Source organism: Syngnathus acus, chromosome 9 (assembly GCF_901709675.1).
Source record: "Syngnathus acus chromosome 9, fSynAcu1.2, whole genome shotgun sequence".
Lineage (NCBI taxonomy): Eukaryota > Metazoa > Chordata > Actinopteri > Syngnathiformes > Syngnathidae > Syngnathus > Syngnathus acus.
The window spans coordinates 4902592-4924598 of record NC_051094.1 but is presented as its reverse complement, the minus strand read 5'-3'; the positions used below and the strand labels follow the sequence as shown (position 1 = coordinate 4924598).

Below are 22007 nucleotides of genomic sequence, written 5' to 3'. Positions count from 1 at the left end.
CGTAACCGCTGAAATAAAAACAAATCACCACAGGTCGTGTTTGAATTAACAAAGTGTTAATGATAGACGCGACGATTCAAACCATTTTCATTTTTCTTCACATTCAAAGACGGGCTTGTTATAAATAATTTTCTTTTCATATAAATAAGAAGAGTAACCGTCGACATTGTCCTACACACACAAACGCACTCCTTACAAATGTCTTAATATTGGACTTTGTGGCGACAACTCAGGATAAATCTGAAATGAGCAATTTCACCTTTACAGGTCAACTTAATTTGTAAACTTTTGAATGAAAACATCCAACAGTTCAACGCTTTAGTACGTTTTGCATAACTTGTTCTCTAACCACGGCAGTTCACGTTTTAAAATTCAGACGCCACTGGTTTTTTCTGTCATCAGCAGGGGCAGGGACTGGAGGAGGAGTCACAGAGAGGCAAAGACGTGGACGTTCTTGGAAAATGGAAATCCATAAGTGTTATATAACAGCTTGTTGGGAATGTTGCTCTTCTGCTGGGCTTTGCACAAGAATGGGAAACTCAAACGTAGCAGTAGTTGGACAAGCGCATTCACAAGTTAAGAAGGCCAATCGTTCTTCACCCCCCTTTTTTCATAATATCCATGTTTGTCCCACGTCCTCCAAACAAAAGGGACTTTTTGTTCTTTACAGGTTAGCCATGGCTTGCTCCGGACAAGGCGGAACGTACTGTGCATTCTAGGCCAGCTCGTTCGTGTGCCTTTAACCCTCCTGTCATTAAACAAAGCGTTCAATTGAAGTGAAAGAACATTTAAGTGTGCAGAGCAGATTCAATTTTAGACTGTGTGCTCATCTCCTAAAATATACAAATGTTTAAATATTTGTTCCCCCCCCTTTCAAGACTTGGGGAAAAAAAGTAATTCCATGGATGATCCAGTCGATCAATATTTTTTGTTTCTGTATAAACAGGATGTGTTGTGTCTCATGATTACTTTTGTTTGCCATGGAAGTAGTCAACAAAGGCAAGTGTGTTCAATTGTCAAACTGCATGTAATTGTTTTGTCTTGCACTTAAAAACCAGTGAGAACAAGGTTAAAAATGTTACTGTTAATCTCAAAGATGAAATTTGATCTTTCTTTTCATTGTGGCCCTAATACTCCTTTGTGAATATAACAGGAGGGTTAAAAGAGAGAATACAAATGAACAAATAAAAAAGAAAAACACACGTAACAATACACAATGCCGAAGGTGAGGCGTAAACGTTGGTCATGCACGTTTGTGTGTTTGTTGGTGGCAACAATGATATTGCAAAATAACTAGAAATTGCTCTAGTTAAAATGTAAAAACAAGCTCGTAAATAGAACTTTGTATCGTCGCTGTAATAATATTTTTTTTCATATACTTTACTGTTATAAATATTTACTGTAAAGGTACAACTTTAATTACACACGCAGCGGCCACATTCACACGTAGGGGTGGGGTTCTCGCCCCTATGTGCGATTGAGGGTCTGGAAGATTCTGGATATCTGGAGCATGACGGGGCCCGTCTCGGGGTCGTTCATCCACTGGGTGCTGTTCAGCGGGTTTTCCAGCATATCCTCGAAGGCTACACGCGCAGGGAAACGGATCGGGTGAGCTCAGGTCATCACAAACGGACTTAGGGCAAGGATCAATCCCGAAATCTCACAGCAAGCAAGCGAGCGTGTGTGTGTGTGTGTGCGTATGTACTATGTATGTATGTATGCATGCATGTACCGAGGAGAGTCTTGGGGTTGGTTAAACCCAACTGGACCACAGGGTTCTCCAGAATGGCCTGGAAGAGCGGACTGTTGGTGTCGATGCCTTTGTCCAAGTCCTCTGCAGATGGCTTCTTGTCTCCCAGCAGCCACTCGCACTGTAACAATGTCATTTCATTCCAGTCATTAAAAGAAGAAATTCTCTGAGGAGAATGTTGTGCTCTAAATGCATAACATTCAATGGAGGAAAAAATAAAAATTGAACAAAAAAGTTTTTTCTTCAGTTTATGTGAGTAACGTAGTTGTGATTACAATACGTCATTTTATTCAAGAGATAAAAAGAAGCTTATGTTTCCATCCATGGGTAACTTGCTACAAATAAGGGCACGTGTGCCTACCGCAGCATCTTGCTGGTTGTTGTTGACTTTGAGCGCGTCGATCACCTGCTTCTCCTCAAAGCCCATCTCCATCAGGGCGAACACCGCCTGCAAAGCAGACGCCTGTGCTCAACGGCGAGCGGATCGAGTCGGCAGAGGAAACAACCACGACGGGGCACGTACTCTCGAGTCAGGTCTGAACTCCCTTTTCCTACGAATCCTCTTGAAAATCTCTGTGAGGTCGTCTGCTCGATTGCCGCCGCCGCTCTCGTCCGTGCTGGACAGGCTGCGTCGCGGCGCCGACGAGCAGGGAGGCGTTTTGGAGGAGCCCGCAGCCGACGAGTTTGGGTTAGCGGAGGCGCCGGCCGTCGCGGCGGCAGCAGAAGAAGAAGAAGCAGCAGAAGAAGAAGAAGAAGCGGCAGCATCTTGACTGGGCAGCGGCGTGTCCACGGAGGGGTCGTCGACGTGCTCGATCAGCCATTCCATGGCCTGCGTCACCGACATGCTGTGCGGAGAAGACACAGTAGGACACAGACAGTCAGTAGGGCGAGCAAAAAGCCAGAAAAAGAGGCACAGGGCCACGGCAGGGCAAAGCCTGCAAGTGGGAAAGTCTGAAAAGGAAGCGCTAGGACAGGCAATAAACAAAAAAAAACACAAGGTGAAAAGGAGGAGCAGTTGCATAGCGGCGACTCGCCCCGACGCGAGACTCACTGGTTGAGTCTGAGAGCTTTGACGGCTCTGCTCTCGGGGAAGCCCATCTCGGTGAGTTGCTGAAGGGCCGCCTCATCCACGCGGTCGTCCTCGTCCTCGTCTAGCATGTCTGCGGGCAGGCGGAGCACAGATGCGGGTTATGTGAGGAGAACCTTTTTTAAAAATTCATTGAGGTGCGAACCGCTACCGTTGGCCTTTTTGAAAAGGTCCACGGCGTCGGGGTTCAAGGCCAGAAGCTTCTGGGCCACTTCGATGAGGGACACCAGGATCTTTCGGAGCTCCGTCTGAAACTGGACAATGGCTAATAATTAAGTCAGGGAAGATGCTTTACTTTTTCTTTGGCGAGGACTTTGGCTCATATTGTGTACACTCTAAAATTATTTCTCGTTTCGTTTTTCACCAATTTTTTTCCAAACAATAGTTTAGTTAGGTCCTCCCAAGCAACTCCAAAGGTTTGTCATCAAATTCAATTACGTATTGTTAAAAACTTGATGAGGACGCAGGCGAGGCGAAGAACGGAGGCCGCAGATGTGCATGGCGCCATTTGACGAGAACGAGTCCAACTTACGTCTCTGATGTTGTGCTGCGTGACAATGCGGTCCGAGTGGCGAGTGCTTAGGTGGGCGGTGGCTTTCAAGATGGCGTCCTTGTCCGGGGCCTTGTTGTCGTGTTTTTTCTGATGCATTAGCATAACACTTTCCTTTAGCAATGTTGCGATAACATTATTCATCCAGTATGCTTTTTTTTTTTTACTGCCACAGTGAAACTGAATTTTCATCTCTACTTCTCAAGAGTTCTCCGGTCCTACCTTTTCTTCAGCGCACACCTCCGCCATTTTGGGAGGCGCTGGCGGTGGTCTTTTCTTTATGAGCAGCAGAATGTCTGAAATAAATAAATAAATAAATAAATAAAGATGACTTCCTTGTGGAATGTTTCTTATTAGACAGAATGGCTTTCTTGCTACCTTTATCTTTGAGGCTTTCATCCGCCACTGTTTTGGTGTCACTGAGCACTCGCTCTGTGGCAACGTGGATGAGTTTGTGGTGGGTCAGTGTCTTGGGGTCATCCAAATTTCCATGCGCACACTGCGACATACAAAACACACATTTGTTACCAAACCAAAACATGGGTGGAAAAAATATGTTTTCAGTTTTATTATTGTCCTTTATTAACAGCATCGTGCTGCTATAATGACAATCACACACATTCGCGCGCGCACAGGCACAATCAAACACACACACACACACACACACACACACACACACACACACACACACACACACACACACACACACACACACACACACACACACACACACACACACACACACACACACACACACACACACACACACACACACACACACACACACACACACACACACACACACACACACACACGCACAAAATATTACTTTACAGAGTATACTGACGATTACAGACGTTTATGTCCCTAATGTTCTGAAAGCAGAATGGAAGGCTAATGAAACTGAATACGAGTATGTAGTGTATAATATTACATGTCATAAATATAGCCACATCCAAAAAGGGAAAGTGAACTGCTCGTATCGGAGACCAAGAGAGGAGAGTGAGGGAGGGAAGCCGAGCCTAAAAATAACCACAGCCAGCAAGCCAGCCCAGCCCGCTCGCCATTTATATGAACTTAAGTATAAATACGAGGGCCGGCTGACACTCGCAGAGCAAACAAGCATAAAAAGGGAGGAAAGCTCACATGTTTCAAGCACTTCTCCTTGAGTTTCTCCACCGTGCTGTCTTCCGGGATGTCCTCCAGCCACTCGGCGCCGTCCACGGTGCAGATGTGAATCTTCAACACTTTACCTGCGAACATCTTCTCCTCCTGGACGAACATGGCGGCCCCGGTTTTGGTTTTTGTTTTTTTCGGCTAAAAAATTATTTTAGCTTAGCAGCAGTTGTTTTACATGAGGCGCCCCCCTCCACCACCATCCACCGCCTCCTCCGGCTAGCTGTCTAGCAAAGCTCACAGTCGGTTGTGTCAAAGCTCGCGGCGGCTAACGGCTAAATCTTTCGGTAAAGGGACATTTTTGGGTACTCGGAGGCCGGCGAGCTTGCTCCGTGGCCCGGCCAAAACTAGTGGCTTATTTCCGCGACCCCCCTCCAGCTTTCACGTTACAAAGCGCTAACGGCAAGCTCCGCTGACAGCGGGGAAAGCCTATTTTTACTGTCACGTTTCAACTTTGAACTGGACAGTGGTGGCGGCGGTGCATCATGGGATTTGTTGTCCAGTGAAAAAAACCTTTAAAATGTTTTCTGAAAACGTAAAGTAAGATACATATTTCTATAATATAATTACAATAATTGTATGATTATTTAAGTCATCAGCCATCAGTTATTCATCAGTTAGTCATCAGTTATTCAGTCCACTAAATGAATAACAATGTAAAACACGTGTACTCCTTACTCATTACAGACTTAAGTGCGAATCGTGTGGTTAAATGTTCATAAATGAATAATGCGAATTTGCGAAAGGTTTTTTTATGGCTTTGCTGCTCCAATGAAAGGTTGGCGCAAGGGACTGACGTAATGACATGTTTCCTCCACCAGGAAGAGATATTCGTCATAAAACACAAGCTGAACGGAACGTTGCGAGTGCATGGTCACATGGTACCAGAAGTTATGCTCAGTTGGCACACTTCTTAGTTTTTTATTTATTTAATTGTTTAATATTCATAGTTTGTTTTGATTTTTTTTAATAACAATTAACTGAATGTACTGTAAATATTAACTGTAATCAGAACGTTATTACTGTATTACCAGTACTTTCTATCACTTGCGCAACAAAAAATGCAGGACAATTTTAAAACCAAGAGGTGTCGTTTATTAGGCCGAGAAACATTTTTTTCACACTGAATTTCTATGCCAGTCATATCTTTTTACAAAACAATATCTCATTTCAGGGTGCATGTAAAACATATTGATGTACAGTCACCCTTTTTATTTAGCAAAAACATTTGAAAACATACACAAATTTATTTTATGCTTTAAGACATCAGATTTCTTCAACAAAATCCTGCTTACAGGGGAAATTCATGAACTATTTACAACATGGGGAACACAGCCATAGGCTCAAACTAATTGGAGGAAGGTGTGTTTTCTTTCCTTGACTCCCTCCTGCTTGACAAGACTCAGTGCCCAAACGGGCCAGTTTGACAAACGACACAGGACTTAATATAAAGCCTGGTTTAACACAGCCAATCTCCAAGATGGGCTTTAAACTGTACATATTCGTATTTCCTTTTGTTCAGTCATACGTTTACTTTGTACAAAAAAAACCCCCACAAACACGCCCGTAACACTGGAAGTTCTCCGTGGAATGCCCCTTGAATGCAATTTTCTTTAGAAACAAAGATTAGCTACACAACAAATAAAATTGAGCCAAAAGGAAACAAATAAATAGCCAGTGTATGTATGGAAAAAGTAAAAGAACAGAACAGAAGAGTAAACAGGATTTAACAGCAAAATCTACAGGCAGGCAATGTTTTTAAATAAAGACATTAATAAATAAAAATGAAAAAAAAGACAGTGGATGAAAGCCATGTTTCGGTTAGTAAAAAAAAAAAAAGAAGGCAATTCCAAGCGTCCAAATTTGACCTGATTTATTTAGTACAAATATTTTTTCTAAAGAAAAACACTCCTTGTTAGGGTCGTGCTCACTCTAACTTATTTTGCAAGAACCACACTGGAGACAAGTTAGTCGTATTACAGGTTACATTCCAACATAATCATACAATGAAGATATTCTGCAAACCCTAACACCCCTCTTCCAAAAAGTTTGTGATATTGGGCTTGCAGGGTGAACGTAAAATGCACAGAGAAACATGACCTAAATTTGACCATCGATAAATTTTTCGCACAACTTGCTGTTCTCCAACAAGGAGTTCAACAAGGATGAAGTATAATCAAAGAATAAAATATATGGTGCAAAAAGCAAGAATGTGTTGATTTTATTTGATTTATTGATGAACTCTGTAATGGCCATGTGAAGCCAATAAACCGTAAATCCCAATATCGCAGACATTATGGATGTAATGTATTGGCTCAATAAAATGCTGGGAAAGAGTGGTATAAAAGCATATAAAATATTCTGAGTCGCCCTTTTCATCTTTTTTTTCTTTCTTTTTTTTACAAAAATATACCAGAACATTCGAGCAAACGAGACATGGTTAAATGAAGGTAAAAAGATGCAATAAAATACAGAGCGATGGGTCCCTTTTTCACTTGAACTGCTCTGCCAGGTGTCCCATCTGGGCCGGCATGCTAGTGGGTGGACTGGAAATTCCCTCTGACCAGTCCGACATGTTGGAGTGCGGCGAGGAGCTGGACCACTGGTCGGGCGAGCCCGGCGAAGGCGTCAGAAAGGGGTGGTCCGGCACCTGGACCTGATGGCTGGGTGTGTTGCCGTCCACGGGGCCCGAGTAGCTGTGCTGAGAGGGCGGTGTGAGGAACTGGGCGCCCAGTGCGGCCGGCATTATCTGGGCCTCCTGGGGCAGGATAGTGCGGATGGGCACGGGACCCTGCTGGAGCTCCGGGGGGCTCAGATCGGCGTTGATGAAGTTCTGGTTCTGGAGTTGCTGGAGGTTCTGCATCTGCTGCATGATTGGATTGAGGCGGTTGCCAGGAATGCTCGCGTAGGCCATCATTTGAGGGTGCCCGCTGTGGGGGCCAGTCATCATCCCGTGCTGAGCACCGTTCCTCATGGCGCTGAACTGCATCCTGGACATCCAGTCGCACTGGCCAGTGGATCCAGACACGGGCATGTGCGTGAGGCGTGGGGGGAGCGGGTCGAATTGCATCCGCGCCAGCTCCTGCTTGCTGGGCATGACCATGTGGCCGACGCCCATGTGCGGGTCCGACATGGTTTGGAGGTGGCTCAGCGCCGCGGCCGTCATAACGGGCGGGGACGCGGCGTCCGAGCCGTAGCCGCGAGGCGACTCCAGCGAATCCACCGGGGAGAGCACGGCCGAGCTGTCCAGCAAGCTGCCGGGCGGCTTCCCATCCTGCGAGTTCTTCTTCTTCACTTTCATGTCTTTGGCGTCCTTGCAGACCTTGGCGCCGGGTTTGCGAGCCTTCTTGCCGCCCGCCGGGCCCTGAGGCGGGGGCTGTTTCATGCCGCCCAGGTAGCCGTTGGGGGAGCAGAGCGGGGGCGACAGGGCGTTACCCAGGGCACCCGCGTGCATGGGGGGACTCCGCACCAGATTGTACTCGTCCATCAGACGGACGATGTCGTGATGCATTCGCTCCTGGGCGATGTCTCGGGGAAGTCGGTCCATGTGGTCCGTTATCTCCCGGTTGGCAAAGTGGTCCAGCAGGACTTTAGCCGTCTCGTAGCTTCCCTCCCGGGCTGCTAAAAACAACGGCGTCTCCTCCTGAGGTGAACCCAACGAGAGACAGGAAGCGATGCTTAAACGGTTCTTGACGGTACGGATCAAAGGATTCAAAGACAAATACGGTAATTGTGTATATATTTGTGTTTTTAATCGAATATTCTTATATTTGCAGTGTCATCTAACTTTAGATTCTATAGATATAGTGTATACAGATTCATATTTTTATCATTTTACATAGATGTAAATGCTGTTTTGGTACCTTATTGTTCTGCATGTCCTTGTTGGCGCCACTCTTGAGCAGCACGACAGCAGCCGCCACGTTATTCACAGCGGCGGCCCAATGTAACGCTGACTTGCCTGAGAGGACAAACGCAATGTCATAATCCAAAACTTGATTCCAGTTTTGTTGTTGTTTTTACCAAAATCATCAATGGCGTTGACATCAGCGTGGCAGTTGATGAGCTCGTCCACCATGCCCTCCACTGCCAGCCTGGCGGCCAAGATGAGGGGGGTGGTGCCGTCGTGCATACGGGCGTCCAAGTCGGTGGCGCGGTTTCTTATGAGAATCTGTACACAAGGTGGCGCCAAAGCAATGCCGTTTTAATATAGTAGACAGCTGTGGCTTGAGGAAAAACAAAACAGCGAATAGGAGGGTTTTCCTTCCATTCGAACGAAGGATAGTTTTCACCCAAAATAACAGCGCTACTTTTTTTTAAAATAGATAACTTTGGAATTTCTATGACATTGAGGGGTACACAAAGTTTACGAGTATGATGGGGGCCTTGGGAAAATGTCTCCCCGAGACCTCAAATATTTGGTAATCTCTGATCTGTGCTACACCAGTGGGACAAAAGGAACAGACCTGGAAGACTCCCTGGGCGTCGGCGGCCACGGCGGCATGCAGCGGGGTCCTGCCCATGTTGTCCTGGATGTTAGCGTCGGCGCTGGCCTCCAGCAGCCGCTTGGCGGCGTCGGAGCGGGCGTAGCGGGCGGCCAGGTGCAGCGCCGTCTCGCCGGTGCGGTCCGTCTGGTTGTGGAGGCTGGCGCCCTGGTAGATGAAGTCGTTGATGACGTTGGCCGAGGCGTCTTCCTCCTCCTCGCTGTTGCCCGTCTCCAGGCCGCCACCGCTGCAGGATGCGATCATCAGCGGTGTGAAGCCATCTGATGTGGGCGGAGGCAAAAGTGTGTTACGTTGTAGCTAGGCTACTTTCGCATGCAGAGTGGAATGGATTTTTGCTATTCGTGGTTATGATTAAGCAGCCAAATAGAGGAGGTTATTTAAAAAAAAAAGGGGGGGGGAAGACTAAGACTCAGCAGAGTAAGGAAGACAACAGGGCACGCTTCAAAGCAACGGCCGATCAAAACAAAGCAACAAACAAATTGAATAACGGATTCCGATGGAGGCTTCGGCGGCTCTTCAGAAGAAAAGCAAAGCTCGGGGGGGTTACGGAAAAAAGGCGAACCTCAATATCTGACTGAGCGAGGCGGCTCGCCGCAGATACTCAGGCCGGGCTTTCCTCTTCTTCAAAAGGAATGTCGGGCCGCGGATCCCGGAGATTTGGTCGATCCCAGCCCATCGATCGGCAACGGCGGGGGCGAAAAAAGTGCACCGGCGAGTTGTTAACCCCATTACTTTGATTTGTCCTAGCTGGTGATTGGCCATGTAGAGCGACCAAGTTGAATAGGTTGACACCAAAATTTTGCCCAGAGGCGAGGACCATTTCTTTGATGAAAAATATTTGGTTGTCAACACTGAGTCCGTTGTATATTCTAATAACACAATTAAGCCCACATTGAAAGGTTATGAGAAAAAGTTCAAAAGTTGAAAGATTAAAATTACAAATAACATTGTGAAAAAATTGAATGTTACAATATTTCTAACTATTTTTTTTGTTAAACTTTAGAACGTACAGTTGAAAGTTATGCTTCTATTTAAAAAAAATAGATCTCACGCTTGTACTAATAACCTTTTACTTTGTCACTGCAATGATTAATCTGATCAGGAATCAGCCCCCCCCAACACCACCCCACTCTTCCTAACCCCCCAGGCACCGGCTGCTTTGAAGAAGATCCCTTGCCTGCAGCAACTCCCGCGTGCACGCCAACGCAAATCACACACTGGCAACGTGATGTGCTTTCTGCTTTGACAGAAAGCACAAGACACACACAACATGCTAGCGTCAAGCTATTTGAGGATCATGTAATTACATGTGACACGTATGTACTGTTCACATTGCTAAAAGTGATTTAAAAAAACATTAACCTAAACGCTACATGTGTAAAACAAATAACCTGATTGGATGAGACAGAAAGGAGGAAAAAACGTTTTGTTTTGGTCCTAAATGAAGGATTTTTGAAATATTAATGTTTTTTTGCATTATGTCATTAATATGGATTTTTGCACAAATTGAAGCAGATTACCATCAGAGGAAAAAAAAATACCTATTGATCAAGCAAGACAGAAAACTGTAGACATATAAATAAAAATAAATAAAAATTGAGGGAAGGTAAAAAAAAATATATGATCATATGATTGTACATTATTTAGGAATATATATATATGAATAAATAATGTGTGACTTTATTTATAAATGTAATAAATAACGTGCGACATGGCAATTTCTCTTCTTAATTAGACACTGTCACCCACCTGGTCCTCGCACGTTGACGTCCATGCAGTCGCTGTCAATCTCGCCCTGTGGGGGTGTGGGCGCCACGGAGGGGACGCGCAGGTCGGCTGCGTCCAGGTGCTGCTGGGTCCACTGCCGGTTGTCCTTGCGCTCGCCCGCGTCCAGGACGGCGAGCTCGTCAAACTGCTGAAGAGGAAAAAAAATAATGGAAGGACGCAAATGCAAAACTAACGTGACAATAATATTAATCAGTGATAGAAAATATTAGACAAAAAAAATACACTAATGCGTCAAAAAAAAGACAATAATACAAAATATAAAAAAATCACAAAACAAAAAGATTAGACAAAATACAAAAAGAGTGAAATATTTCTACAAAAACTTCAGATAAAAATACTGGGGAAAAAAAAGAAAAGAAAGTCTGTCAAACCATATTTGAAAAATTATTTTGACAGAACTATGACGTAAAATCACAAAGCTGTAGCAGAGTAGTTTTGTTTTCTCTGGCAACACACCATTTTATTTCATTTATTTTTTGCTGATTTCTTACCCTGAAGCGTTTGGCATCCGAAGTCTCATCTTCTCCCCAATCGTGGCCGTCGTCCATGAGTGAAATATCCGAGGTATTTTTCAGCGGCCTGTGACAACGAGAGAAGATTGCGGTGAAATTGCTCCACATCTTCAAAGTGGTGCTCCATTAATGGTAAAAACAACTGGCATTGCTCAAATTCACAGCCCACCCCTTGCTTGTCAATTAAAGCGCAACTCAACAGAGCGTCTTATTTGCCTCACTCTTGGGGCATTTTACTCCTTCCACATTTATTGACCAATCGAAACCATACCAACTTCAAAATGTTTAGCATCTTAGACTTAGCCGTGCAAAAATCCGAAATGATTTCTTGATCAATTCACACTATTCCAGCTTCAAAATGTTAACACGCGTTGAAATCTGAACAACATCGCCAATTTGTACAGTAAAATTCCCTACATACATACATCCGACTTGGGAACTATTTTCCATATTCCAGTCATTCTTACCAACTCCAAATTCCACACAGTTTGAAATAAAATACCCTGATACATGAATATTTCACCTCAGGCTTCTTCCACATATTATTGTTATTATTAATAATAATACCAATTATCACCATTTCAAAATGACAAATGTCCACTATAAAATTCACAAGAGCTATTGGATACATTTGATTCTTCCTCCCACATCTTTTGAATATTTGGAACCATTCCGACTTCAAAATGTTCACCTCATTTAGGGCAAAGGAACCAATAATTAGATTCCCAAACTCTCGTACTTTCAAAGCAAAACACCAACATGAGAAGCTTTTCTACATATTTCCCATCTCTTTCCATATTGTTGCCTGATAAAAATCATTCTTAGGAATTCCAATATGAAAATGTAACTTACTTTAATCCCACAGAATCCTCCCCGACGGGTTCGCGTCTCTTCTTCTTGCTGGGCTCGGTGGTCTTGAAACCCTCGGGGAGCCAGAGGCGCCCGTGCTCGTGCCGGCGCTTGCGGGCAGCTACCATGCCCACGCCGACTAAGGCCAGCATGGCCAGGCTGCCCACCACCAGGTAGAGCGGGTAGAGCTCCTGCGGCGGCTGCGGGTCGGCGCCGCCTGGCGGGAGAAGGCACAGCATGGTCACGGGACCGAGGACGGACCAGAAGTGTGCGCGTCGCTAACTCTTGCTTCTACTATCTAGCCTGTAATAATCACAAGTGCAAAGAATGGGGCGTGATGGAAGAAAAAAAAAAAAAAGACCACTACCAGCCTCCCAACTCCCTTTTCAAGTCAGGGTACCAAGAGACAACTTTACCATTTCTTCTTTAAGAGAAAAAAAGAAAGGAGGAGGGGGGGGATTAATGAACTTCAAATTACTGCACGCGCTTTAAGCTGTAAAGACGGAGGATTTATTCGGATTTTCCAGATAACAAAGACTCCCAACTTCTAGCACACTCCCGATCAATTTTTTCTCCCCCCCCCCTCTACTAACGATTTTGAAATGATAAACTCCCCTCCCCAACCTAAAGCCTTAAGTCCTGGTATTACATTCAGCGAGGTGAAGGTTGCAGCAGCAGCAGCAGCAGCAGCAGCAGCAGCAGCAGCAGCAGCAGCCCCTCTCGCACCCGTGCACGCACAATTATTTAAAAAAAAAAAAAACGCGATGTAGAGCTGCATTGAGTTGATTTGCAGCAATTAAGCATTTTGGAGCCTGAAGCCGGTGGATTTAAGAGCAGCCAGAAAAAAAGGATTGATTGATCGCCACTGCATTTGTTCATGGCCGCATAACAAATACACAATCAAAGAGCGGCAGGGTTAAGACCTGACCGGGGTGGGCGGGTGCCAAGGATATTTCCATTTTTTTTTATGTGGGCGCCCCCGCACGTGTCCCACTTGTGCATGAGAGCACGTGTGGAAAGACTCCGGAACGAAGCATGTTTAACTTCCGTTGCAGCGTTCCCCCCACTATATCACGGTTCGTAGATTTGAATTTTTTATAGGCAAGTCTGAATTGATAGTTACACGCCTTCAGTTGTGCCACAACATGTGTTTACTATCTTCTGCGTAGAAACTCCATAATATATAGAAGACGTATACTCACTATAAACAGCTTCAATGGTGTAGGGAACGTCCAGTTTTCCGCTGGAGGCTAACGCCCCGAGGAAGGCGGCGGCATCGGTGGTGCTCTGGAAGCACTCGCTGGACTGCTGGATGCACTGACGGTTGTCCACTTCCAAGAGCACAATGGAGCTAGCGGGCCAAGTCAACACGTTTAGTTGCTTGATCATCTTCAATATCTTGATAGAAAATCCCAATCACTTATTACCGATTAATTACTTGGGGCCTTACTAGGCTCAAGTACAGAGGATGATTACTTCTGCCACCTCAGCAGAAATCTTACAAAAAAAAAAAAAAAGATTCTCACCCTTTGATCTGCAGGTGATCCAGCTCCCTCTTTGTCCACCGAAGCCCATCTATGCTTCTCTTAACCACGTTCACCACCTTGCCGGGCACGTCGGACCAGGTGTCCACCGAGCGCTTGACGATGTACTTCTTCAGCTCGTGCTCGCTGCCGTAGTAAGGGTAGACCATGGTCTCGCCCTCGGCGTTCATCCGGAACACCACGTTGGTGCGCAGGACGCGACTGAGCTCTCGCAGGAAGCCGAAGGAGTTGTTGAGGAGCTGCTCGGGCATGATGAGGGCCACCACCACCAGCTGGCCCAGGGCCAACTTCTCGGGCATGTTGTCGGCGCAATCCAAGCCGTCCCATTCGCACTCGGCGTTGTTGCAGCCCTGGTCACAGTGGCCGTCGGCGTAGTGGTCTTTGCAGTACTGGTCGTACAGCGGGCTGCGGGGCGGAATACATCAAGTTGAAGGTGTTTGACGGATTACATGGCAGCAAGTTTTTTTGACTTACTTGCACTGTCCTTCCAGATTCTGGCAGTCAAATCCATCGTAGAGGCACCCGGCGTTGTCGCACTGCGCGTCGCACTTGCCGTCGTTAAAGTAGCGCCAACACTGCAGCGAGGCCGAGCAGTTCTTCCACGGGTCGTCGAAATTGAGCGAGCAGTCGCCGTTGTCCCAGCCGCACGCGTGGTTGTTGCACAGCACGTCGCACACCTGGTTGTGCTTGCGCTCCTCGCACTGCGGGATCTCGCAGGCCTCGTCGGCCGCCGACGGCGGCGGCGCCGCCAGGTCGTGGCCCGGCCCGCCCGGGGAGCTGTAGTCCAGAATGTGGCACCAGAGGCCGTTGAAGTTGGCGGGGCAGACGCAGCGGTAGTACGGTGCCTTGGCGGCGTCCTCGCACGTGCCCGAGTTGTAGCAAGGGTTGGATTTGCACGGGCTGTCGCCGGGGTACTGGCACTCAGGCCCCGTGAAAAACGGCGCGCACAGACACTTGGGACTCTTTTGGCCCGAGATGCAGGTGCCGCTGTTGCGGCACCGGAGGCTGCCGCAAGCGTGGCTGTTGTATTCGCATGTGGAGCCAGTGAAGCCCTGTTGGGAAAGAATGGCAAACAATGGCGGGCTGTCATCGAACCTAATCCTAACTCAGTAGGGCCTTTTCGATTAGATTCTAATATTTGTTCTATTCAATTGTTTTGATTCCTTTTATTGCATCTGCAATTCCTCGTGTAAAAAAAGCACTTGACGGTGAGATGCATTCAACACACTTACAGGCGGACATTTGCATATGAAGCCGTTTGGAGTGTTACTGGCCACGGCGCAGGTGCCCCCATTGCGACACGGTTTCCCCTTGCAACCATCGAACACGGCGTCGCAGCGCTGACCTAGAGTCAAGTCAAAAAATATTCCTTTATACTGTCAAAACCTCAGCGGGACGTGCGAAAGAATAAAACCGTACCTGTGAATCCGGTACGACATTCGCAGCGGTAGTTGTTGGCTAGCTGGATGCACCTGTGCGTGCCGCGCGGGTCGCACGGGTTGGAGAGGCACTCGTTGACGTCACCTTCGCAGCGCTCGCCCACGTACCCGGGCGGGCACAGGCAGTGGTAGCCGCCCACGCCGTCCACGCACCTGCCGTGGTTGAAACACTTGGGCTCTTTGGTGAGCGGGTCGGCCAGCGGCGTGCAGTCGTCCACGTTGATCTCGCAGTTGACGCCTGGTGTGAAGGAAACAGATTGGGCAATTATGATGAATTCATTCCTGTTGGTGTGTGGCCACCGGGGGTGATACAATACAATTATTAAGGCTACTGAAGTCATTTTTTACTGAGGATAAAGAAGATATGCCTGTGAATATTGTCATGTTATATTATCAAAATGGGTTGGTTGCCACAATGGTTGTAATATTTTTTTTATTAGTTTTCTTTTTTTTTTTTAACACTCCTAACTTCACATAAATTGACCCGAAACTTAAAATCTTCCACCCAAAGTGTAATTAAGAGAGCAATGAAGATAGGTTGAGGGGTTATTGTGACCTTGCGTTCCCCGGGGACAGGAGCATTTGTAGGTATTGATCAGGTCAATGCAGGTGCCCCCGTGCTGGCACGGTTGGGAGAAGCACTCATTGATCTCGTCGGAGCAGTTGGTCCCCGCGAAGCCTGGCGAGCACTGTGACGCCAAGATGGAGGAGGAGGAAGAGCAGGAAGAGGAGGAAGAGTTGAATCGATGGCGGACATGAAACACAAAGATTTTTGTTTACCCGATGTTTTTCTTTCCGGGCCAAGGCCTGCAGGAAGCTTTTTAATCGAGGGGAGATTAGCATTACTGGAAGTGGATGGTGTTTGTAAATAGGCCGTGGAGTTACTCGTTGGTAGTTACAGTGATTCCGGAGACATATTTCATACAATCTGCATGCAGTCATTTTAAGGATAATGAAGGCCTACATTTTTTTAGGGCTGTTGTACACTTTAGTCTACTTTGTTTTTTTGCATCAATGTTAGCTTTACATACACAGCACAATGGAGGGCTTAATTTCACAAGGCGTGCACATGTGGAAAAAAAACCCCACACTTTTTATTTCTATTTTGAAATCTCCTGGTACATGATGGCTGAAATAAAAATGTCTTGAACTTCCCATTGTTTACCTTGCAAGTGTATCCTCCAAGAAAGCCCGCACAAGTGGCTCCATTTTGACAGGGGTTGGGAGTGCATTCATCCACTTGTTCCTCACAGTAGCTGCCAGTGTAGCCCACCTGGCAGTGGCAGCGGTGGACGTTTCCTGCGTCCAGACACCGGCCTGAGTTACGGCACAGGTTGCCGACATCCACCCCTTGGAAAATAGGAAATCACACACATTTGGTTTCATTTAAAACAGAGCCAAATCTGGCTCACCAGAAAATTTGATTGTACACCCCTAAAGCAACATTTGTGAAATAGAACAAAGAAATTGACTCAGTTCCATAATGTAACACTATTTGGATACAACCTACTAAAAATGTTCCTTTTTTTTTTACCTCTTTGTTTGGCTGCCACCTCGCAGGAGACGCTAGGTATGTCGCAGTAGACGCCCGCCCAGCCAGTCTGGCACTCGCAACTGTAGGCCGTACCCCTTTGCCAGCAGTTACCGCCGTTCTTGCAAGGTGACGAGCTGCACCAGCTCACCAAATTCTTAAAAAAAGTTTAAAAAAAAATTAACTTCATTCAAGTCATTCTCGTGTTGATCAAGAGCTAAATCAACCACTCAACCATTATTTCAAGGCTATTTATGTATTTCCTACCTGACAATTGAGTCCCGTGTATCCGTGCGGACACACGCACTTGTAGGTGCCGTAGCTGTCCTGACACGTGCCGCCGTGCAGGCAGGGTCTGGAGTCGCACTCGTTGATGTCGTGCTGACAGTAGCTGCCGGTGAAGCCGGACGGGCACAGGCACGTGAAGGTGTTGATGCCGTCCACGCACGTGCCGCCGTTGAAACAGGAGCTGCGGGTAAAAGCACACAGTTGGAAAACAAACCACAATCCGATTTTATTTGTCGTTCCAACTTCCACCAAAGAGGGCAGCAGTGGACAAAAGAAATCTCATCCCGGCATGCCTTTCTGTGCAGTCAGGCGTGTTGTTTTCACAGTGGATGCCGCTGAAGCCAGGCGGGCAGGTGCAGGTGTAGCTGTTGACGCAGTCGGTGCAGTTGGCACCGTTCTCGCACGGGTGGCTCTCGCACTCGTTGATGTCTTCATCGCACGCCGGGCCCCGAAAGCCCGGCTGGCACGTGCACAGGAAGCCGTTGGCTCGGTCCTGACACACACCCCCGTTGCCGCATGGGTCTGACGGACGGAGATGGAGGGAACACTGACTTCATTTAGCAACTCTTACATACAGCTGGGCGATATTTGTATTTTATTTTTCTCGTTGTAAAGACGGAAAGTCTTACTCGGCTTGCAGTCGTCAATGTCAGTTTCACAGTTGCGTCCGGTGAAGCCGGGCTTGCAGCCGCAGCGATAACTTCCCAGCGTGTTCTGGCAGGTGGCTCCGTTGAGGCAGGGATTCTTCACGCACTCCTTAATGTCCACCTCGCACGTTTGCCCTGACAAAAAGGAGAAACGTGAAAAATACGCTTCACGGGAAACGATGAGTCAAGAAAGCTTTTCCACCAAAATAGTTTGGATTTTCCCACGCTATCTTCAGGGACGGACGGCTGACGCCAGCGTTTACCTTGCCATCCTTCGGGGCAGACGCAGGAGAAGCTTTGATAGTCTTCCGACTCCTGACACACTCCGGCGTGTTTGCAAGGTTTGCCACTGCAGGGGGCCATTACGCTTTCGCAGTTTTCTCCTGTAACACAAAACAACGAAGAATTGAAAACTGTAGAACACCTGATTTGCATTGGATAAACAAAATAGACATCAAAAATTAAGGACTGACCAAAATGAAGCCTTTTTTTCATTTTATTTTCATGTTCTTCTGGCCTTTGTAAATGGCATTTTACTACATTGCCATGTCATTTTCAATTTAATTGTTCAGCTCTAAGATAAAAATCATCCAAGAACAAAATCGGGTCCAGGGAATTTGGTGAGTGTCCACAAACTTTGGGAAGCCGCAGTTTTAAAAAAAAGTTTTGACATGAAGCTATGGCTAACTTGTACTGCGTGACATCGTTAAGAAGTCATGAACTCGGCAGATAACCCGTCAAAAGAGGACCTTTCAATCAGTGCTATCGCAGATTTTTTCTCCAGGTTCCGTCACTTTAAGCGGCCCAGTGGAGACGTTTCCCTATCTGTTTCCACAAGGCACGTCTCCGACAGGAAGCCAGGCTCAGCTTCCGCCCATTGTCGGGACATTTGCTGCTGCTGGGAGACGGGAAAGCAGGCAAACAGGAAATGTGCGCAGCGCCCTGTTCCCACCCCAGAAAACCAAGACTTTTGGCTTCTGTGTGGATTTTTCCAAAAAGATGACTCAAATTGAAAGAAGATATGACATGAAAAATATTTTGCAGGGATGCTTGTATCTCGGGAGGCCAGAGGGACTGGAAAGGAAAGTCTTGCTCCTAGAAAGCTTGTTGAATTTATGGGATATTTTCCCTTCCTATCGGCTAATAAGTCAAGGAAGACAAGCGGTGGGAAACTGTGGAGGAATGCCAATGCGGCCGATAATATTTTCATACCCGTGTAAGGCAGAACACAGTTGCACTTGTAGCCGGCCACGTCGTCGATGCACGTCCCCTGGTTGAGGCAGGGGTTGGAGGCACATTCGTTGATGTTGGTTTGACAGTTTGGTCCTGCCGTTGCAAAACACAAAGACTTTTTTTTTTTTGGCATGAATTAACAAAAAAACAAAGAGAATTACACGTTGTACATTTAAAACAAACCAAAATAATGTCTAACACATAATGGGACATGCTACAGACGGGCTAACGAATATCAACCTGTTGACGCAGCGGATATTTGAACACAAACGGTGCGGCAGCACATGTAGATAGACAATGCGAAAATACAGTATGTATTCTTTTTTTTCGCTGTGAAAAACAACTATTCTACTAACTAACGATTCAACACCTGCTGATTCACCTTTTTGCAGAATCCCAATATTGAAATAAAACACTTTCAAATATATTTGTGAGGGACCTGCTGAGAGAAATTGCTGATAAATCTAGTTGAGCTAAACCTCAGAACTGTCACACAATGGAAGCCCACTGACCAGTGAAGCCCACGTGGCAAGTGCACACGTAGCCGCTGGTCATGTCCTTGCACGTGCCGCCGTTCATGCACGGGTTGGACTCGCATTCGTTGTTGTTGATGTCGCAGTTTTGGCCGCTCCAGCCGGAGTCGCACAGGCAATTGTAGCTGAAATCAAAAGCGACATTGCTTTAGAGAAAAGCCTCCTCGATGAAAATGCAGATGGCGTCCTCGCGGGCCTCACCCGTTGACCTTGTCCTCGCAGTGGCCGTGGACACAGGGGTTGCTGAGACACTCGTTGACCTGCGAGAAGCAAGTGGCGTCGTGGTAGCCCTCGGGACACACGCAGGTGAAGCGGTTGATGCCGTCGATACACGTGCCGCCGTTGTGGCACGGGTTGATGGCGCACTCGTCTATATTGATGTTACACATGGCGCCTGGCAGAGGGAAAGGAGAGCCTGTTTTTATTTCCAAAGGCAATTACAGCATATCGTTTGTGGTCAGTATATTCTGGATAGAAAAACAGAGTTTGATTTTTGCTTTATTTCAGTTTGATTTATTGCAGGGGGGAAAAAAAACAATTGAAATCTGCTATTTTATTTTTGTGGAGAAAAAAAACCCAGTCGCGGTTATTTGACGACCATCTAGTTGGCAGTTTCGGCTCCTTTTGTCGGCGACTTGAAGCGTCGCCGCCATTCACGACACAAAAGAAGACCATTTGGCTTCAATTCCAGGACGGGCTTTCCGAGCTTTTAAAAGCTCAACTTTCAGGAATCTTTCACTGAATCTTTTCTTTTGCTCAAATCCCCAGTGACGCTGCGCACACAACGGTGTGTGTGTTTGTGTGCGGCGTCTTTGTGCGGGTGGGCAGCTTGCGTGTCCCAACAGCAGCAAGCTGGGGACACGGGGTGGAGCGGGAAATCGACACCGCCGCAGCCTCGGAGGAGCGTGCTGGCTCGCCCGCCAACTGTCGGCCTCCTCCCGCCAATGTTCGACCCCCCCTCCAAACTGCACCAGGTATTGCCAACTGGTCACCTGACACTCAAGCCCATCTTAAATCAGCTCTTTGGTCCGGTCTCAAGTTATAGAAGCTTCTGACAATATCCATCCATTCATCTTCTATGCTGTCTCTGTTGTCAAAATCAGAACCCGGAATCTTCCAACTGTGAGGCAGACGTGCTTCGCTAAATATAACACGTCTCCTTTAGATGCACAAGCTTCTCACCAGTGTATCCGGGCTTGCAGGCACACTCATAACCGTTGATCTTGTCGATGCAGGTCCCGTAGTCACACGGGTTGCTCTTGCAGTCATCAATGTTGACTTCACAGTTGATTCCTGCCAGGATGAAAACACAAAACACATCCAGTCACCCCAAAGAAAAGAGAAGAACTCCATAGTCCTTCCTACCGGTGGTTCCAGTGGGGCAGTTGCAGATGTAGGCGTTTTCCCGGTCCTGGCAGACGCCACCGTTCCTGCACGGCTGGCTGAGACACTCGTTGATGTTGGTCTCGCACAGCCGTCCCGTGTAACCCGGGTGACAAAGACAGCTGAAAGAGGCCAGGCCGTCCACGCAGGAGCCGTAGTGACACGGGTCTGAGAGGCACTCGTACACATCCGTCTCGCAATGCCGCCCGGTGTAACCTGACCAGAAGGATGGAAGGATCTCAATGGGTGGATGGGGGTGCATGGGTGGATAGATAGATAAATAGAATACCCTCTGTGCACTCGCAGGTGTACATGTTGGGCCCGTCTGTGCACTTGGCACCATTTTTGCACGGCGTGCTGGCACACTCATCGATGTCGATCTGGCAAAGATGCCCAGTGAAACCTGGAGGAAAAAAAAATAAACAAGAGGGTGTGAAGGAATGTGAGTGTGGAAAGCAGTGGGTGAGCAAAGCGTGGTCAGCGGGCTGCGCGTGGCTCTTTCTGTTCTTTAATATGGCCCGCTGAGCATTTATGTCACGGGTGTCAAACTCAAGGCCCGGGGGGCAGATACGGCCCACCACAGCCTTTTATGTGGCCCGCGAAGACAAATTGTGCATCAAATTTGTGTGTCATTGCTAGAATTGCAAATTGTCGTCACTTTTAATAATTTTTTTTTTTTTTTAAATATTTGACCAGTTTTTACTCGTCTGATTTGAAAATGAGTTATTTGTCAGTTTGTTTTGTATATAATATGCGGTGCTCATATTTGGGTTGACAGTCATAATGGCCCTCCGAAAGAAGCTATGACTACAATGCGGCCCGCGAAAAAAATTTGTTTGACACCCCTGATTTATATGATCAAATTTCTATACATATTCTACACTTTAACTATAGCTTGACCCTTTTAAAAATGATGTGGCCAATGAGCCCAAAGGATGTTTTGTCACCCAAAAAGAAAAAAAACTACTCGCCCCCAAATCTGAAACCTGCATGCTGCTCATCATCACTTAACACTATGAAATCCCCCCCCTGCCCCTTTTCCCTTCACTACTTGGCACCAGTGAAGATATGGGAAAAAGAGGGGCCGAGTGAAAGTTGCCCCTGTCTAAGGAGGCCGATGGACAAAAGGTGGCCTGTCTTCCCCGCCCCCCCAGAAAACTTTTCTATCACAATAACCCAAGGCTCCTCCTTA

General features: G+C 46.9%; 2 protein-coding genes across 3 annotated transcripts in view; both read right to left on the bottom strand.

The window, feature by feature from the left end:
- Positions 1 to 34: 34 nt before the first annotated feature.
- On the bottom strand, positions 35 to 5014 carry ubac1 (UBA domain containing 1). The gene is made up of 10 exons (XM_037258883.1): positions 4534 to 5014; positions 3766 to 3886; positions 3610 to 3683; positions 3370 to 3477; positions 2989 to 3091; positions 2802 to 2910; positions 2274 to 2595; positions 2112 to 2198; positions 1733 to 1871; positions 35 to 1583 (listed from the first exon to the last, which is right to left on the bottom strand). Exons 1-10 carry the CDS (start codon positions 4669 to 4671, stop codon positions 1468 to 1470), a joined length of 1317 nt encoding a protein of 438 aa, XP_037114778.1. The 5' UTR covers positions 4672 to 5014; the 3' UTR covers positions 35 to 1467.
- Positions 5015 to 5632: 618 nt separating this feature from the next.
- Positions 5633 to 22007, bottom strand: part of LOC119127136 (neurogenic locus notch homolog protein 1-like) — a 29035-nt gene continuing 12660 nt past the window's right edge. The window contains exons 10-35 of one of the 2 annotated variants that reach the window (XM_037258875.1): positions 21105 to 21218; positions 20798 to 21031; positions 20615 to 20725; positions 19634 to 19826; positions 19412 to 19557; positions 18879 to 18992; positions 17930 to 18049; positions 17649 to 17801; positions 17313 to 17541; positions 16999 to 17200; positions 16735 to 16888; positions 16366 to 16550; positions 15757 to 15889; positions 15181 to 15438; positions 14994 to 15106; positions 14236 to 14813; positions 13744 to 14166; positions 13420 to 13568; positions 12221 to 12434; positions 11348 to 11435; positions 10818 to 10983; positions 9030 to 9328; positions 8587 to 8734; positions 8427 to 8524; positions 6675 to 8206; positions 5633 to 6431 (exon numbers count right to left, since the gene is read on the bottom strand). In XM_037258875.1, coding sequence (XP_037114770.1) covers positions 7055 to 8206; positions 8427 to 8524; positions 8587 to 8734; positions 9030 to 9328; positions 10818 to 10983; positions 11348 to 11435; positions 12221 to 12434; positions 13420 to 13568; positions 13744 to 14166; positions 14236 to 14813; positions 14994 to 15106; positions 15181 to 15438; positions 15757 to 15889; positions 16366 to 16550; positions 16735 to 16888; positions 16999 to 17200; positions 17313 to 17541; positions 17649 to 17801; positions 17930 to 18049; positions 18879 to 18992; positions 19412 to 19557; positions 19634 to 19826; positions 20615 to 20725; positions 20798 to 21031; positions 21105 to 21218 — 5774 coding nt within the window. In that variant the 3' untranslated portion in view covers positions 5633 to 6431; positions 6675 to 7054. Of the gene's footprint in view, positions 6432 to 6674; positions 8207 to 8426; positions 8525 to 8586; positions 8735 to 9029; positions 9329 to 10817; positions 10984 to 11347; positions 11436 to 12220; positions 12435 to 13419; positions 13569 to 13743; positions 14167 to 14235; positions 14814 to 14993; positions 15107 to 15180; positions 15439 to 15756; positions 15890 to 16365; positions 16551 to 16734; positions 16889 to 16998; positions 17201 to 17312; positions 17542 to 17648; positions 17802 to 17929; positions 18050 to 18878; positions 18993 to 19411; positions 19558 to 19633; positions 19827 to 20614; positions 20726 to 20797; positions 21032 to 21104; positions 21219 to 22007 lie in introns of those variants that run through there. The other variant, XM_037258876.1, reaches the window with a different exon arrangement.